Source organism: Cherax quadricarinatus, chromosome 51 (genome assembly GCF_038502225.1).
Source record: "Cherax quadricarinatus isolate ZL_2023a chromosome 51, ASM3850222v1, whole genome shotgun sequence".
Classification (NCBI taxonomy): domain Eukaryota; kingdom Metazoa; phylum Arthropoda; class Malacostraca; order Decapoda; family Parastacidae; genus Cherax; species Cherax quadricarinatus.
Genome location: NC_091342.1, coordinates 675,001 through 687,407, shown reverse-complemented (window position 1 = coordinate 687,407; position 12,407 = coordinate 675,001). Strand labels below are relative to the sequence as shown.

Below are 12,407 nucleotides of genomic sequence, written 5' to 3'. Positions count from 1 at the left end.
CAGTGATTGATTTTATCGGGTCTTGTTAGGTTAAATCTCCACAAAGTAGGTTTTTATGTGTCCATGACTTCTGTGTGTCCTTAATTAAGACCATGGTTAAAATATATATATACATACTGATCATAGTGACATACTGAGCGTGAGTCAGAGGTTCAACAGGTCATGTCTTGCGATGTTTGTTGTAATGTTATCGTAACCTCAGGGTTAACCCGGCTCACCAGTGTTTACAGCCCAGCTATGTCCATCTTGTGTTATTTTTATCAAAGCTGATTACTCCATATGTGGCTGCCCTGATCTATATGACATTTCATAAGATTAAAGAAAGAACTGTTTACACAACACACCGATCATACAAGATGGTTTTCCTGTCAAACTGCATCACACAAGATGGTTTTCCTGTCGTACTGCTTCACACAAGATGGTTTTCCTGTCGTACTGCTTCACACAAGATGGCTTTCCTGTCGTACTGCATCACACAAGATGGTTTTCCTGTCGTACTGCATCACACAAGATGGTTTTCCTGTCGTACTGCATCACACAAGATGGTTTTCCTGTCGTACTGCTTCACACAAGATGGTTTTCCTGTCGTACTGCATCACACAAGATGGCTTTCCTGTCGTACTGCCTCACACAAGATGGTTTTCCTGTCGTACTGCATCACACAAGATGGTTTTCCTGTCGTACTGCATCACACAAGATGGCTTTCCTGTCGTACTGCTTCACACAAGATGGCTTTCCTGTCGTACTGCTTCACACAAGATGGTTTTCCTGTCGTACTGCATCACACAAGATGGCTTTCCTGTCGTACTGCATCACACAAGATGGCTTTCCTGTCGTACTGCATCACACAAGATGGCTTTCCTGTCGTACTGCATCACACAAGATGGCTTTCCTGCCGTACTGCATCACACAAGATGGCTTTCCTGTCGTACTGCATCACACAAGATGGCTTTCCTGTCGTACTGCATCACACAAGATGGTTTTCCTGTCGTACTGCATCACACAAGATGGCTTTCCTGTCGTACTGCTTCACACAAGATGGCTTTCCTGTCGTACTGCTTCACACAAGATGGTTTTCCTGTCGTACTGCATCACACAAGATGGCTTTCCTGTCGTACTGCATCACACAAGATGGCTTTCCTGTCGTACTGCATCACACAAGATGGCTTTCCTGTCGTACTGCATCACACAAGATGGTTTTCCTGTCGTACTGCATCACACAAGATGGCTTTCCTGTCGTACTGCATCACACAAGATGGCTTTCCTGTCGTACTGCATCACACAAGATGGCTTTCCTGCCGTACTGCATCACACAAGATGGCTTTCCTGTCGTACTGCATCACACAAGATGGCTTTCCTGTCGTACTGCATCACACAAGATGGCTTTCCTGCCGTACTGCATCACACAAGATGGCTTTCCTGCCGTACTGCATCACACAAGGTGAGTTTTCATGCAGAGTAATGAAATAAGAGTCAGTCATACAATCTGGACACTAAACAAGACAGTTTCCAAAATTTTATCCAGTTCACTGACAGACATATTTTTACGACTTTCACAAAGTACAGAAGATCCTAATTTTGTACCAAAACTAACTTAGCGACCTCACTAACCTTGCTAAAATTAACGTCATATAATTTAACTAAATCCTGTCCAACCACTGGTAATATTTAACATTAACTATACTATTTTCGTCATGTTTATACTGAGTTGAAGCAACAGTCAATTTAGATTATTTATTTGTCAAGATGATCGCTACCTTATAAGCCGAGATTACACACACTGTTTAAAAAAAAAAAAAAAAACACGATATATGAACCTACCCTGGGCAAATGCAGTGTAAAAGAACCAAACCCTTATGAGTCATTCAGTAGTAGTAGTAGTGCTGCTGCTGCTGCTGCTGCTGCTGCTGCTGCTGCTGCTGCTGCTGCTGCTACTGCTGCTACTGCTGCTGCTGCTGCTGCTGCTGCTGCTGCTGCTACTGCTGCTACTGCTGCTACTGCTGCTGCTGCTGCTGCTGCTACTGCTGCTACTGCTGCTGCTGCTGCTGCTGCTGCTGCTGCTGCTCATGTGCCGTCTACATGCGTTTCCCATTGAATTCATGTATTAATATTTTTATTATATTTTACACGCATCAAAATAAAAAGTGGGAGACATTGTCTTGAAGGACTTAGATCTCCGGGAATATAACTAAAACTGGCTAAACTTCATCAAGACAGCTGTGGTAGTTGGGACTTTGGTTCGGCAAGGTTTGTCAGGAAACAGGACAAGTGTTTCCTGACGCGGGTCTTAGATAATGACCCGCCGTTGGAGTTTTTGGTCATCTGACTGAGGCCTTTCCCTAGCTTACCGGTCCATCCCTTTAAAAATTATGATCATTACTATAACCATATATATATATATATATATATATATATATATATATATATATATATATATATATATATATATATATATATATATATTTTTTTTTATTATCACACTGGCCGATTCCCACCAAGGCAGGGTGGCCCGAAAAAGAAAAACTTTCACCATCATTCACTCCATCACTGTCTTGCCAGAAGGGTGCTTTACAGTACAGTTTTTAAACTGCAACATTAACACCCCTCCTTCAGAGTGCAGGCACTGTACTTCCCATCTCCAGGACTCAAGTCCGGCCTGCCGGTTTCCCTGAACCCCTTCATAAATGTTACTTTGCTCACACTCCAACAGCACGTCAAGTATTATAAACCATTCGTCTCCATTCACTCCTATCAAACACGCTCACGCATGCCTGCTGGAAGTCCAAGCCCCTCGCACACAAAACCTCCTTTACCCCCTCCCTCCAACCTTTCCTAGGCCGACCCCTACCCCGCCTTCCTTCCACTACAGACTGATACACTCTTGAAGTCACTCTGTTTCGCTCCATTCTCTCTACATGTCCGAACCACCTCAACAACCCTTCCTCAGCCCTCTGGACAACAGTTTTGGTAATCCCGCACCTCCTCCTAACTTCCAAACTACGAATTCTCTGCATTATATTCACACCACACATTGCCCTCAGACATGACATCTCCACTGCCTCCAGCCTTCTCCTCGCTGCAACATTCATCACCCATGCTTCACACCCATATAAGAGCATTGGTAAAACTATACTCTCATACATTCCCCTCTTTTCCTCCAAGGACAAAGTTCTTTGTCTCCACAGACTCCTAAGTGCACCACTCACCCTTTTTCCCTCATCAATTCTATGATTCACCTCATCTTTCATAGACCCATCCGCTGACACGTTCACTCCCAAATATCTGAATACATTCACCTCCTCCATACTCTCTCCCTCCAAGCTGATATCCAATCTTTCATCACCTAATCTTTTTGTTATCCTCATAACCTTACTCTTTCCTGTATTCACTTTTAATTTTCTTCTTTTGCACACCCTACCAAATTCATCCACCAATCTCTGCAACTTCTCTTCAGAATCTCCCGAGAGCACCGTGTCATCAGCAAAGAGCAACTGTGACAACTCCCACTTTATGTGTGATTCTTTATCTTTTAACTCCACGCCTCTTGCCAAGACCCTCGCATTTACTTCTCTTACAACCCCATCTATAAATATATTAAACAACCACGGTGACATCACACATCCTTATCTAAGGCCTACTTTTACTGGGAAATAATTTCCCTCTTTCCTACATACTCTAACTTGAGCCTCACTATCCTCGTAAAAACTCTTCACTGCTTTCAGTAACCTACCTCCTACACCATACACCTGCAACATCTGCGACATTGCTCCTCAATCCACCCTGTCATACGCCTTTTCCAAATCCATAAATGCCACAAAGACCTCTTTAGCCTTATCTAAATACTGTTCACTTATATGTTTCACTGTAAACACCTGGTCCACACACCCCCTACCTTTCCTAAAGCCTCCTTGTTCATCTGCTATCCTATTCTCCGTCTTACTCTTAATTCTTTCAATAATAACTCTACCATACACTTTACCAGGTATACTCAACAGACTTATCCCCCTATAATTTTTGCACTCTCTTTTGTCCCCTTTGCCTTTATACAAAGGAACTATGCATGCTCTCTGCCAACCCCAAGGTACCTATATATATATATATATATATATATATATATATATATATATATATATATATATATATATATATATATATATATATATATATATATATATATATAGTTGGGACTCGTTGAAGTTACCTTTATATGTGGAAGGCAAGTGTGACAAGTCCGCTACACGATTATTATCATATTCACATAATAAAAGTTAGAGGTGTGTGATTAACAGAGGAAAGTGTGTAGTGTGAAAATCGGGATAAACACAGACTGTGTTCTGGTGAGGGGCTCTTGATCTTGGGAACCGGATCTGTGCTCCAGTTCCCTGAATTAAGCCTGAATACCTTCCATCCCTCCCCCAAGCACTGTATAATCCTATGGGTTTAGTGCTTCCCCCTTGATTATAATAATAATAATAACAGACTGTGTTCCGCCAACGAGTTTTACAATGTAAGAAAGCGTAGGAATAATAATTTATACTACTCACATTTATAATGTTTTAATTAATGTTCGTAGCCGTTTATAAACAAAAGCATTATTTGTTTTAATTTGGTGCTAGTTATTTAAGTGTGACACCCGAATGTGAAGCAACCGTGTTGATGTTGCCAGTAACATGTCCACTAAGTGGACGGTACTGTAATCCATTTATTATTGTTCATTCACAAGATGAGTGCCCTTGCTACCCCTCAGGCAAAACCTTAAAGTTTCTCCTGGCTATAATGCGAGGTTATTAGCAATAATAGAAATCGTGGCTAAGAAATAAGTATGTCACTTAACAAATTAGTCCATATCATGAAAACTTGGACAGCACCACACACATCAGTATTGTTGTTATTATCAAGTGCTTATAGGAAAGTTTCTCTGTAGCCAATTGGCTGCGTCTAGCTTCACCTGGTGCTGGCTACGTTTAGCTTCACCTGGTGTTGGCTGCGTCTAGCTTCACCTGGTGGCTCCCTGCGGCTTCCTGAGGCCACCCAGTGGTCCACGGATTCACTCAGGGGGATGTCTTCTTTTTTAGTTTACCCAGTTCATTTTACAAGCTGTTATCAGCAAGTCAGACCTGAGGAACGAAGAACGAGTAAACTGCCAGTCCAGGACGTGACTAACATCAGTGCATTTACAACCCTGTACTTATTAACTGCTCAGTGAACAGATGAAGTAAGCGTAACAGCACTTGCCCATAAGTTTTCCCCTGCCCGGGGGTCGATCCAGGACCCATTTGGTTGTGAATCCAACACTCTATATTGTACATTGATGCAGCAACCTCCTTAATCACAACATTTCTTTAAGCCTCGTCCTTTTACTTCGTAGACCTTTTTTTTTTTTTTGTATAGTGTCTTACAAACCATTTTATTAGCTAGTTAATTACTCTAGTAGTTGATAGGCTTTAAACCCCATTAACCAACCTTTTTTGTATAGTGTCTTACAAACCATTTTATTAGCTAGTTAATTACTTTAGTAGTTGATAGGCTTTAAACCCCATTAACCAACCTTCTTTTGTTTACTGTTGCTGAAATTTAGTAATATTGTCAGTTTCCTTATTCTATATTGCGTGTACATATATACATGTATTTGCCTGCCTCTCCTCTGCTTCAGTACTTGCATCTCTCTCCCTCGCGCTCTCTCTCTCTCTCTCTCTCTCTCTCTCTCTGACCAGTGTGTGCTTGAGCACTGTTGGCGTGGTTTACTACCAGTGTGTGCTTGAGTATTGTGGGCGTGGTTTACTATCAGTAGGCGTGGTGTATGGGTGAAGTAGGCGGGGCCACGAGAGCCAAGGTTATAGAGGCAGGGTGGTTGCTTTCACTAAGTTCATTCTTGGATTGACGTTGGATGGTGGTGCACACCCAAGCAGTGCTTCAGTCAACCCTCTATCACTGGCAGCTCTCGCTCGGTGCACCATGGCAAGGGTGAGGCCTGACAACTGTGTCACGTAGTGACTGATAAATTGGGTTTAAAGCCTATCTACTATACGGGGATCGTTATAGCTGCACTTAACATTTTGACCGTCAGTCAAGAATATTTTAATACCTAAAATAGGAATTGAAGTATACTCACAGTGTATGAACACTGATAGTCACCTTTCATTGTATATAATAAATCTCGTGCAGAGGTAAGCGTGTGCCTGTGACCTCTGTGAGGTACTCTGCCTTGTGACAACACTGGTGTTCTGTGACCTCTGTGAGGTGCTCTGCCTTGTGGGAACACTGGCGTTCTGTGACCTCTGTGAGGTGCTCTGCCTTGTGACAACACTGGTGCTCAGTGAACAGGCCAAATGTCTTTATCGACAAGTGCCTTTGACAAAATGGAACCACCATGGTAGCGTTACGTTGCCATGTTACTTCTATGGTAGCGTCATGTTGCTTTTAATTTATGCCTTCTATGGTGTTATAGGGAAAGTGTTGGATAGTGGTAGTGTGTGAGGCTGGTAACAACCATCGTACTTTATAGAAATATAGATTAATATTACTAATATTAGTATTATTTAGACACATTATAACATGTTGTATTTCGTGATGGGCTAAACCCGTGTGGGTCACTCAGCTAAGTTCACGCTTAGTAAAATAAAAAAAAAAAAAGAAAAACCTTCGAAATAAATAGTGGGAAAAAATAGCAAAGAAAATATACTTTTATTTACGTGACAATTTATTTTTAATTATTTTCACTTAAGTAATTATTGCTTTCCATTATTGCTGAAAGATTGTGTTGTTTATCAGTTATTGTTATGGATAATTACTGCATTAAGTTATTGTAAATTAGTTACTCGTAGCTCAGGATGGGTGATATACACTCTCAACCTTCCTTACCTGTGTGCCACTCTTGAGTACGTGAAGTGTGAGTGTACTGGGTGTTATGTCTGTGTAGAACTTGTAGTGTGAGTGTACTGGGTGTTATCTCTGTGTAGAACTTGTAGTGTGAGTGTACTGGGTGTTATCTCTGTGTAGAACTTGTAGTGTGAGTGTACTGGGTGTTATCTCTGTGTAGAACTTGTAGTGTGAGTGTACTGGGTGTTATCTCTGTGTAGAACTTGTAGTGTGAGTGTACTGGGTGTTATCTCTGTGTAGAACTTGTAGTGTGAGTGTACTGGGTGTTATCTCTGTGTAGAACTTGTAGTGTGAGTGTACCGGGTGTTATCTCTGTGTAGAACTTGTAGTGTGAGTGTACTGGGTGTTATGTCTGTGTAGAACTTAGTGTGAGTGTACTGGGTGTTATCTCTGTGTAGAACTTGTAGTGTCAGTGTACTGGGTGTTATCTCTCTGTAGAACTTGTAGTATGAGTGTACTGGGTGTTATCTCTGTGTAGAACTTGTAGTGTGAGTGTACTGGGTGTTCTCTGTGTAGAACTTGTAGTGTGAGTGTACTGGGTGTTATCTCTGTGTAGAACTTGTAGTGTGAGTGTACTGGGTGTTATCTCTGTGTAGAACTTGTAGTGTCAGTGTACTGGGTGTTATCTCTCTGTAGAACTTGTAGTATGAGTGTACTGGGTGTTATCTCTGTGTAGAACTTGTAGTGTGAGTGTACTGGGTGTTATCTCTGTGTAGAACTTGTAGTGTGAGTGTACTGGGTGTTATCTCTGTGTAGAACTTGTAGTATGAGTGTACTGGGTGTTATCTCTGTGTAGAACTTGTAGTATGAGTGTACTGGGTGTTATCTCTGTGTAGAACTTGTAGTGTGAGTGTACTGGGTGTTATCTCTGTGTAGAACTTGTAGTGTGAGTGTACTGGGTGTTATCTCTGTGTAGAACTTGTAGTGTGAGTGTACTGGGTGTTATCTCTGTGTAGAACTTGTAGTGTGAGTGTACTGGGTGTTATCTCTCTGTAGAACTTGTAGTGAGTGTACTGGGTGTTATCTCTGTGTAGAACTTGTAGTGTGAGTGTACCGGGTGTTATCTCTCTGTAGAACTTGTAGTGAGTGTACTGGGTGTTATCTCTGTGTAGAACTTAGTGTGAGTGTACTGGGTGTTATCACTGTGTAGAACTTAGTGTGAGTGTACTGGGTGTTATCACTGTGTAGAACTTAGTGTGAGTGTACTGGGTGTTATCTCTGTGTAGAACTTGTAGTGAGTGTACTGGGTGTTATCTCTGTGTAGAACTTAGTGTGAGTGTACTGGGTGTTATCACTGTGTAGAACTTAGTGTGAGTGTACTGGGTGTTATCACTGTGTAGAACTTAGTGTGAGTGTACTGGGTGTTATCACTGTGTAGAACTTAGTGTGAGTGTACTGGGTGTTATCTCTGTGTAGAACTTAGTGTGAGTGTACTGGGTGTTATCACTGTGTAGAACTTAGTGTGAGTGTACTGGGTGTTATCACTGTGTAGAACTTAGTGTGAGTGTACTGGGTGTTATCTCTGTGTAGAACTTAGTGTGAGTGTACTGGGTGTTATCTCTGTGTAGAACTTAGTGTGAGTGTACTGGGTGTTATCTCTGTGTAGACCATAGGACGTCTCAACGTATTCAGTAGCTTCGTTACTTCTACTTGGCGTTACTTACGCCAGGCATAAATCTTTTTATCCCTAATTACTTCCTGCTGGTGTTCGTAGTTCCTGAAGTGTTTTGTGCTGGTAATGTACGCGACAGCTCAGACAGAGACTACTGGAGTCTCTCAGCTCAGGTCAAGACTACTGGAGTCTCTCAGCTCAGGTCAAGACTACTGGAGTCTCTCAGCTCAGGCCGAGACTACTGGAGTCTCTCAGCTCAGGTCAAGACTACTGGAGTCTCTCGGCTCAGGCCGAGACTACTGGAGTCTCTCAGCTCAGGCCGAGACTACTGGAGTCTCTCGGCTCAGGCCGAGACTACTGGAGTCTCTCAGCTCAGGCCGAGACTACTGGAGTCTCTCAGCTCAGGCCGAGACTACTGGAACCTCTCAGCTGAGGCCGAAGCTACTGGAGTCTAGCGGCTCAGGCCGAGACTACTGGAGTCTCCCAACTCAGGCCGAGGCTACTGGAGTCTCGCAGCTCAGGCCGAGACTACTGGAGTCTCGCAACTCAGGCGAGACTACTGGAGTCTCTCAGCTCAGGTCAAGACTACTGGAGTCTCTCGGCTCAGGTCAAGACTACTGGAGTCTCTCGGCTCAGGTCAAGACTACTGGAGTCTCTCGGCTCAGGTCAAGACTACTGGAGTCTCTCGGCTCAGGTCAAGACTACTGGAGTCTCTCGGCTCAGGTCAAGACTACTGGAGTCTCTCGGCTCAGGTCAAGACTACTAGAGTCTCTCGGCTCAGGTCAAGACTACTGGAGTCTCTCGGCTCAGGCCGAGACTACTGGAGTCTCTCGGCTCAGGCCGAGACTACTGGAGTCTCTCGGCTCAGGCCGAGACTACTGGAGTCTCTCAGCTCAGGTCGAGACTACTGAAGTCTCTCGGCCCAGGCCAAGACTACTGGAGTCTCTCAGCTCAGGTCAAGACTACTGGAGTCTTTCAGCTCAGGTCAAGACTACTGGAGTCTCTCAGCTCAGGTCAAGACTACTGGAGTCTCGGCTCAGGTCAAGACTACTGGAGTCTCTCGGCTCAGGCCGAGACTACTGGAGTCTCTCAGCTCAGGTCGAGACTACTGAAGTCTCTCGGCTCAGGCCAAGACTACTGGAGTCTCTCAGCTCAGGTCAAGACTACTGGAGTCTCTCGGCTCAGGTCGAGACTACTGAAGTCTCTCGGCTCAGGCCAAGACTACTGGAGTCTCTCAGCTCAGGCCAAGACTACTGGAGTCTCTCAGCTCAGGCCGAGACTACTGGAGTCTCTCAGCCCAGGCCAAGACTACTGGAGTCCCTCAGCTCAGGCCAAGACTACTGGAGTCCCTCAGCTCAGGCCGAGACTACTGGAGTCACTCGGCTCAGGCCGAGACTACTGGAGTCTCTCGGCTCAGGCCGAGACTACTGGAGTCTCTCAGCTCAGGCCGAGACTACTGGAGTCTCTCAGCTCAGGCCGAGACTACTGGAGTCTCTCAGCTCAGGTCGAGACTACTGGAGTCTCTCAGCTCAGGCCGAGACTACTGGAATCTCTCAGCTGAGGCCGAAGCTACTGGAGTCTAGCGGCTCAGGCCGAGACTACTGGAGTCTCGCAACTCAGGCGAGACTACTGGAGTCTCTCAGCTCAGGCCGAGACTACTGGAGTCTCAGCTCAGGCCGAGACTACTGGAGTCTCTCAGCTCAGGCCGAGACTACTGGAATCTCTCAGCTGAGGCCGAAGCTACTGGAGTCTAGCGGCTCAGGCCGAGACTACTGGAGTCTCGCAACTCAGGCGAGACTACTGGAGTTTCCCAGCTCAGGCCAAGACTACTGGAGTCTCCCAACTTTGGCTGATGTTCATTACCTCTAGTAAGAAACTAATCATTAGTTGGAGAACACTCCTGGTGGTACCTACAACATGTGGATAAACACACTCCTGGTGGTACCTACAGCATGTGGATAAACACACTGATGAGAAATGCAATACATTTATTGAGAAAACTTTTCGACCCTAGTGGCTTCTTCAGTTCTTATACATCGATGCTACAATAAGCAGTATATACTGTATAGTGCTAGAAGTTAGACAAGCATAGGATGAAACTAGAGCTGAACAATCCCATCTTTTCCTCTCTTAACACTCTTCTCCGTCTCCCACAATCCTTCCCTCTCGTACACTCTCCGCCTTGTTACTCCAGGTCAGCGGATACAGGTTAGTGTTGCAGGCAGTGCTTGACAGCACCAGTACCACTATGTTAATGTTGCAGGCAGTGCTTGACAGCACCAGTACCACTATGTTAATGTTGCAGGCAGTGCTTGACAGCTCCAGTACCACTATGTTAATGTTGCAGACAGTGCTTGATAGCACCAGTACCACTATGTTAATGTTGTAGGCAGTGCTGGACAGCACCAGCACCACTGTCTTAGTGTTGCAGGCAGTGCTTGACAGCACCAGCACCACTGTCTTAGTGTTGCAGGCAGTGCTTGACAGCACCAGTACCACTGTCTTAGTGTTGCAGGCAGTGCTTGACAGCACCAGTACCACTGTCTTAGTGTTGCAGGAAGTGCTTGACAGCACCCCCCAGTTAAAAGCAGTGGCGCCATGAGAACGCTAAGAGACAACATAGTGTGTCAGGGGGCCCAAGACTCATCAACTGCCTCCCAGCATACATATGGGAGGTTACCAATAGACCCCTGGCTGTCTTCAAGAGGGAGCTGGACAGACACCTAAAGTCAGTACCTGACCAGCCGGGCTGTGGTTTGTACGTCGGTTAGTGTGCGACCAGCACTAACAGCCTGGTTGATCAGGCCCTGGTCAACCGCGAGGCCTGGTCATGAACCAGGCGGCTGGAGCGTTAACCCTCGGAACACCCTCCAGGTATACATCCTCCAGGTATACACCCTCCAGGTATACACCCTCCAGGTATACACCCTCCAGGTATACACCCTCCTGGTATACCAGCACATATTATGTTAGTGTTGCTGGGAGTGCTTGACGGCACCACCCCTCAAGGAAGGTTCCTTGAGGTTGGTGAGGGGCTCTTGATTTAGGGAATTGGATCTGTGCTCTAGTTCCCCGAATTAAGCCTGAATGCCTTCCACATCCCCCCCCCAGGCGCTGTATAATCCTCCGGGTTTAGCGCTTCCCCCTTGATTATAATAATAATAATTGACGGCACCAGCGCCACTAGGTTACTAGGATACCATGACTCCACACAATGGACACTTACCTCACTAGGAAATAGCGTTACATGATGGTGACCACCAACAAATCTATTAAAACACAGCAAGGAGAGTGTCGGGGAAATCTATGTCAAAACAATCTAGTAAATGAATTGTTTTAGCGTGCGTGCGTGCGTGCGTGCGTGCGTGCGTGCGTGCGTGAGCGTGAAAGCTAATAGAAATGCCAAGAGAAGCATCCTACTAGACAATGAGTGTCGCAAAAAAAAAAAGTGAAAAGCATGCAAAGGTATTGACAGACTGAGAGAGATAAGACAGAAAGGTAAATAAGGTGTGTATATATATATAATGTCGTGCCGAATAGGTAAAATTGGTCAATTAGCAAGAACTCATTTAAAATTATGTCTTTTCTATAAAATTTCTCTTATGCGTTTAAAGAAATATTTTTTTTTTCATTTTCTACCAAAAGAATCTTAGAAAACTTACCTAACCTTATTATAACAAGCTCAATTTAATTTAACCTAATCCAGCTAAATATATTTTAGATAAGTTTACAGTCATTTAATAATAAACAAACACAATGAAATATATTTTTTTCGTTAGGTTCAGAATGGCTTTTGCGAAATTATTGCAAACACAAATTTTCGCTTGCCTTATTCGGCAAGAAGAGCGTTGCTGTTTAAGCCAAAATCGCAAGTTTTACGTATTCGGCACGACATATATAAAGAGAGATAGAGAAA

The 12,407-nt window shown here is 44.3% G+C and overlaps 2 protein-coding genes across 4 annotated transcripts in view; one reads left to right on the top strand and one right to left on the bottom strand.

Moving 5' to 3' along the window:
- Window positions 1-12,407, top strand: part of LOC138854166 (uncharacterized) — a 119,543-nt gene that overhangs the window by 83,632 nt on the left and 23,504 nt on the right. Inside the window, exon 1 of one of the 3 annotated variants that reach the window (XM_070095649.1) lies at window positions 5,850-5,964. The exons of 1 other annotated variant lie outside the window; for it this stretch is intronic. In XM_070095649.1, coding sequence (XP_069951750.1) covers window positions 5,956-5,964 — 9 coding nt within the window. In that variant the 5' untranslated portion in view covers window positions 5,850-5,955. Of the gene's footprint in view, window positions 1-5,849; window positions 5,965-12,407 lie in introns of those variants that run through there. One more of the 3 variants, XM_070095650.1, reaches the window with a different exon arrangement.
- Window positions 1-12,407, bottom strand: part of LOC128694766 (E3 ubiquitin-protein ligase TRIM50) — a 50,092-nt gene that overhangs the window by 20,333 nt on the left and 17,352 nt on the right. The gene's annotated exons all lie outside the window — the stretch shown is intronic.